Source organism: Sorghum bicolor, chromosome 2 (genome assembly GCF_000003195.3).
Source record: "Sorghum bicolor cultivar BTx623 chromosome 2, Sorghum_bicolor_NCBIv3, whole genome shotgun sequence".
In the NCBI taxonomy this organism is placed as follows: domain Eukaryota; kingdom Viridiplantae; phylum Streptophyta; class Magnoliopsida; order Poales; family Poaceae; genus Sorghum; species Sorghum bicolor.
This window is the reverse complement of record NC_012871.2, coordinates 71,164,557-71,170,830: the sequence shown is the minus strand read 5'-3', so window position 1 is coordinate 71,170,830 and position 6,274 is coordinate 71,164,557. Positions and strand designations below refer to the sequence as shown.

The 6,274-nt window shown below is 51.4% G+C and overlaps 1 protein-coding gene across 1 annotated transcript; it reads left to right on the top strand.

Annotated features, from left to right (window-relative positions):
- LOC8083900 (mavicyanin) lies at positions 222 to 5,949 on the top strand. Its single transcript, XM_002463011.2, has 2 exons — positions 222 to 551; positions 5,296 to 5,949. The coding sequence occupies exons 1-2, from the start codon at positions 374 to 376 to the stop codon at positions 5,688 to 5,690; spliced, it is 573 nt and encodes a 190-aa protein (XP_002463056.1). The 5' UTR covers positions 222 to 373; the 3' UTR covers positions 5,691 to 5,949.

Genomic DNA, 6,274 nt, shown 5'->3' with positions numbered 1-6,274 from the left:
CAGCAGCACCAGCACCAGCACAGACGAGACCCTGGTCAGGCCGGAGGCAGCTCAACGGCAACAAAGCGGGGAACCCGGAAGGCCAAAGCGGAAGACCACGAGAAATTACCACCCTGGTCACGCACCAAACGCTGGCCGCAGGGGCATTTCCGGAAACCTCGACGCGGGCGGGCTCGGGTCTGGATGGAAGGCCGCGGAGCTTTTATTTAATCGGCCGGTTGGTCAGCCAGCCAGCCAGTCAGTACTGCACACTGCCATCGCTCTCCTCACGCTGCTAGAGGCGCGTGAGCAGGAGTAACTGCCATCGCTCTGTGCCCAGCCGCGCGTCTCGTCCCTTCGCTCGCTGCTGCTAGCTCGATCGTCGGCCGGAGCCATGGGCGGTGGTGGCGCGGCGGCCGTGGCGGCGGCGCTGGTGGTGGTGGTGCTGTGGGCGGGCGTGGCGTCGGCGGCCGTGTACGAGGTGGGCGACAAGACCGGGTGGACCATCATGGGCAACCCCGACTATGCCGCCTGGGCCAACTCCAAGAAGTTCCACCTCGGCGACACTGTTGGTGCGTCGTCTGTCTCTCGATTGCTTGCCCTCTCTCTCTCTCTCTCTCTTTCCTCTCTCTGCTGATCGAGCAGCGTAGGAGCAATCCTTTTCTGTTTTGCTCCGGCTAGATTTTCTTCAGAAGTCTACTAGGGCGCATTAGAACCAACTTATTCGATTTGTTTCGGGCAAATTTTACTTTGTCGATTTGTTCCCTGAAATTGTTGGGAAATTCCTTCAACAACTAGACCCCGGATGGATTAGTGCACTATAGTGGCACTGGGGGCCAGCAGACGCATGGTTGTAGTACGTAGGAGTAACAAACTAGGCCTGACAAGATGACAGCAACTCTTCAAAAATTGAACAGCGATCGGAAGACGCGTAGTTGCACCAAGGAAGTACGTACAAACTAATTTCCCTCTCCTCTTCGGCGTCGGAGAGCGTATAGTCCCAACACACAGAGACAGAGTTGTTCTCCTGTGATTGTCAGTTTCAGGCTTCCGGTAGCGGCCACAGGCCATGGAGGAGAACACCGCTAATTAAACACCAGTACTACCTGCTAGAATCCGGAAGCGGGCCCCCACGCCCTAATTCCGGGCGAGAACTCGGCTCGCGTCGACTCGTCCCAGCGCCAGCAGCAAAGAAAAGGCCGCGCACCTCCGTTTGGTGCGTAGCTAGTGTGGTGTGGACGTGGTGCGGCACCACCGAACCCTCGCATTCGTATCCACCCCCGTCCGCGTCGCTATCCACAAGACCCTCGGCGTTTACCCGTGGCCGCTTTACACGTGAAAGCCGTAGCACCCCAAAATCGGTGGCCGTGCTAGACTGCTAGCTACGTGTACCTTGGCGCTGGCGCGGCACGGCGAGCGGTGCCTGCTTGGCTGGAAGCCGAGGTACAGCACCATTTACAGATTACAGTACAGCACCGCGCCGTGTTGTTCGTCAGCCTGTGCGGCGCGTAGCTACGACGCCGGCTTTATTACCTGCTCTCGTACGGCAGCAGTAGCGGTAGCGGTGGCATGGCAGCACAACCGGGAGGAGGTACCGCCATGAAAGTTAATGATCCGTTAATGGTGGATGTCCGTGTCGAGGATTAGATTAGCAGTAATAATCTCATTGACGGCCGACGTGACGGAACGTTGGCCGTAGCCCGTAAGGAAACAGATTGAGCGTCGGCGGATCGTTCGTTCGATCTGGGACTGTGGGTGCGCGCGCCTTGTGCAGCACCAGCAGACTGCGGGGCCGCCCTAGGCCCTAGCTGGGCAGGAAGGATGAGTGGCCAGGCTAGCGACCTGCAGGCTTTCCGGCGTTCCTTTCCGGAATGCGATCGATGGAGATCAGGAGATGGAAACACGAGGTTGGTACGTAGGCTCTTGACGCGACGCGCGCGACACGTACGGCCTTCCCTAATCCCCTTCACCGTGGTGGCCCGCCTCCGCCTCCGCCTCCGCCATGTGGTGTGGCCGTGCTCGTGCCCCGCCCGGCAGGGGACGTTCCGGCGTTTTTTCTCGGCGTGACGCACGCCCCCACCCAACTGCCCGGTGGCCGGTGCTAATATATGGTGGGGGCACGGCGCGGTGCAGGGCAGGGCAGCAGCACGCACAATGCGCCGCAGGATGGCGCTGGCGCTGCTGCTGCCACCAGCTGGTCGATCGGGCGCCCTCCACTCCACTCCTAACAGTCGCCGCAGGACTGCACGGCAGCGCGGGCTCGTGGTCGTGGCAGCACGCACAATCCCGTGGTGGTGGTGGTGGACAGTGGACGGTGGTGGCCTGGCCTATAGTGGGTTCGCGCGCGCTCCTGGCGGCCACTGCTCGTCTGCTCATCATCCGCGTGCAGCGTGCTGCCAACCTGCCGTCCGTTGCACTCGTCTGGCTCCGAGGCTCCTCCGGGGAAAACGACGCTTTTGCCGAACCCCCCAAAAAAAAATGCCTGCTGCTCCGGTGCTCCGGGACTTTTGTCTCTGGCCAGAACCAGATCAAAGAGCATGACCTGCCAATGATGTCATCGTGCAGTCACGCACAGTACATTACAACTGCCTCGCTAGCGAAAGGACAAAAGAACGTACGCTATGCCGGTGCTCCAGAATTGTCGAGAGGTCAACATGCTTTTGCCTTCTCTTATCAGGTAGTATAAAGGCTCTGTTGCCTTTGCTGGTTAATCCTCTGATGAAGGAAGCTTTTCTAAGTACTCCGTAGCTTTTAGTGAAGGTGCTTATTCGAGCGAGCTTTCTCCTTTCTGGAAAATAGAAACTTGAAGTTGCTTTTGCTGATGGACCACCACCATCTTATAAGAAAGTTGAAGTGTACTGGAATACAAATGATTCTTAGCTTGCGCTTAATTAATTTGCTTCATTGATCTAACTTCAGTGCTATCCATCATGACAGTTTTGAGGCACGCAGCAAATAAATACAGTACAAAAATAAATCCCACACTTGGTACACATGACGGACATAAAGAAAAACATTAATTCTAGAGCATTCCTACTCCTACGGTGTTCTCCTCCCCGTGAGGCCGGGACAGAACACACAGCACCTTCTCATTTGTCCCCAACTCCTATCTAACCTTGAATCCTTAATGCCACAGGCCACAGCCAAGTTAGGGAAGGTTTTGGTAAGAAAATAGGGTAGGCTTTGCCTTACCTTGCGCGTGCTTCTGCAGCATTATCGGGATTCCATTGGCAAGCAATGCAATCGTTTCAGACTAGACGCCAACGGGCAACCCATGTTAGGGTTGCCAGAAATGAACCATGAACGTCCACATCTCTTCTCTTACTCCAATGAGGCATTGAGGGTTTGAGACGCAGGCCACATCCTTCTGTTTCGGGTGGAAATGGATGACAGATCGATCGATATATTGCCTCCGCTGGCAAAGGGAAGTCATTGATGTAGTGGATCAGTCTAAGCTGTAGACTGATCCAGTAGTTTCCTACTAGCACTTGTCAACTCGCTCGCCTGGATCTAGCATGAGAGAGGTTGCAGGTTTGCAATCTTGGCAAGCCTACAATCCCTAGCTGATGAACATCACTGCCATTCACCAATGCGATACTTTATTCTTGGTGAACCATGCATTGTCTACCACTGCTCAGCTACATACGGAGTAGCTAGAGTACTCCGGTAGCATGATGTGATGTGCTGTTCACTTGTTCTCCGCATCAGCCTGAAATACATCACCTTTTGGCTTTTATATGCATGCAACAACGACTTGTCAAATAATGCTGGGCCCTGTTGCCAACTCACGGATGCTGCATGCGCTCTCATTGTATGGCTCGCGTTTCACTTTCATCCACGATCTCTTCTCTTTCAATTCGTCCGGTCCAGCGATTCCATCTGTTGGCTCGCTGGTTGGTAGCTCTTTGCCGGCCCTCTCAGGGTCCAAAAGATGAGGGCGTGCATAGCATCTTTATAGCTATAGTAATGAGAGGACTTCAAATGAGGATAGACCCATCCAGAAAGGTTTCCATGATTGTCAATGTGGAGCACAGCTCCAGTGTCATGCTTGCAGTGTGGACATGTGGTATGTGGATGCCAGATTGGGGTAGGCCCATGAGCTGTAAAGTTGGCATCATGATCACTTCTCCTTTCATTTCATCCACTAGAGATGCATGCCACTCAAGTCAAAATTGCATGTTTTCTTTACCTGTTTATTCCTCAGCTGCACTGAATTCTGCCTTTGTTGGACCAAGGTGTATCGTCTGTCCACCATATGTATGCAATTAGTAAAGTAGCTGTTGAGTGGAGATAAAAATTCTGGTTTTCTGGTATGGATTCAGATGACCATGCTGTGTGGAAGTTTCATGAATAACGCAGGTAACTAGATAGTGTAGAATCGTAACACTTTCATCAAAGGCGACCAGTACTGCCATTGGGTGGGTTGGTAGGATATGTTCCGTGCTGATATGAGCTATGCTTGATAAATAATTGATTATGCTTTAATCCCCAGCAACCAAAAAGTTTGTCCATGAGGATGTTGACGTTTCTTACGTTTACGATACAATAGGATATAGCATGATGAGGTGCATAGATGAAATTGGTCATCTAAGCTCTCAGCAATTTATTACTTTGTCAAATTCACGATGCCATCATGCTGGTGTCAGATTTAAACATGGCACTAGCCTCTTCAGACTTCAGCTGGCAGACTTATTGACTATTTAGGACATCTTACTGTTCAGTGGTTTTGTTCGTCAGTTGTTGAAGCTATTGGCTACGCTGCGTGTGGGGATCCATGGAACATGGATAAAATGCTCCACATCGCTTTAGTTTAGTGCCTGTGTTTGTGTTTGTTTGTGTTATCCAAGTAACAACCTTTGTAAAAACTGGCATTCTCCTCCTTAATTTTATGATACTCATATGTAGCGCAATGCTCCTGCTGTTTAGTTATAGTTAATATATAGTAAAAAAGAAAGAAGCTAGTGACTAGGGGATGTTTACTTCCCCTTTTTCTCCAAAAAAATTTGGGTTTTGGTCCAACGTTTTGCAAAATGGAACCAAACACAATGCAAAAATTTTAGCAAAAAGGTGGTTATTCTTCATTTTGGATTTTGATCTCAAGAGGCTAAAAAAATCCAAAAAAAGCCTCAAAAGGCTCTCATGAGAGCAATAAATTCTTTATTTTGGATGAAACTAAACATGACCCTGAAAATTTTGGCATTTTGTATTTCATCACTCCAAAGTAGTTGGCATTTTGTATTTTAAATTCTGGAATAAAAAAACCCGTATATATATTCATGTCTGACGACTTGTGATCTTGTTGACGCATGATTGCAGTGTTCACGTACAACAAGCAGTTCCACAACGTGCTGGCAGTGAGCAAGGCGGACTACAAGAACTGCGACGCCACCAAACCGACGGCCACCTGGTCCACGGGCAACGACTCCGTCGTCCTCAACACCACGGGCCACCACTACTTCCTCTGCGGCTTCACGGGCCACTGCGCCGCCGGCCAGAAGGTGGACATCCGCGTCGCCGCCTCCTCTGCTGCCCCTTCCGCGTCCCCCACCGCCGCACCGTCCCCGACCCCCTCCGGCTCCAAGCCCTCCGGCGGCGCCACGGCCGCGCCGTCGCCGCACCCCAACGCCGCGCCGAAGGCCCTCTCCGCCAGCTCCCTGGCAGCGACCGTCGCCGCGTCCCTGCTCTCTCTAGCCGCGGCCGTGCTTGCATGATCAGGGTCATGTGGTGTCTGTCGGCTAGGGGACGTTGCCTTTGTGAATTGTGAGGGACCGTACCGTGTCTGTGGCCGTATGAGCATTTAGCACCTGGATCTGTGCTTGTTTTCCCTTTTTTTTTCCCCCGCCTGGTTTCATGCACTGCTCTGATTCTGTGGATCCTGGTATGCCATGGGGATTTCTGCCGGTTGTTAATTAATTTCCTCATGTTTTGGGCTGTTTATATTCGTCTGAAATTCGGTGTGTTTTACGCTGACTTCGACTCCCTTGTAGCCGTAATGTAGACATCTAGAGCCGACAAAATAAAAAAAAAATTATGCCTTTATTTTTTATCTCCTCTTTCTAGTTCATTTTTCTTCTAGAGGTAGAACCGTAGAAGGCATTCACCAAGGCATAAAACGAATTGGGAGGCCAGGATTTCCTGACACATTGAGCTTAGAGCATGTTTGGATCGAAGAATTCTCGAAAGAATTATGAATGAATAAAGTCCGTATGAAAGGAATCACTTCCTAATGTTTGGAATGAATTGAGTTTTTTTTTCCAAAGGAAAAGGAAACCATAGTTGTGAAAAAATATACGAA

Coding starts and splice junctions, on each gene's coding strand:
- LOC8083900 (XM_002463011.2), top strand. CDS start 374: ATGGGCGGTGGTGGCGCGGCGGCCGTGGCGGCGGCGCTGGTGGTGGTG. Junction 552..5,295: donor CCACCTCGGCGACACTGTTG/GTGCGTCGTCTG, acceptor GCATGATTGCAG/TGTTCACGTACAACAAGCAG.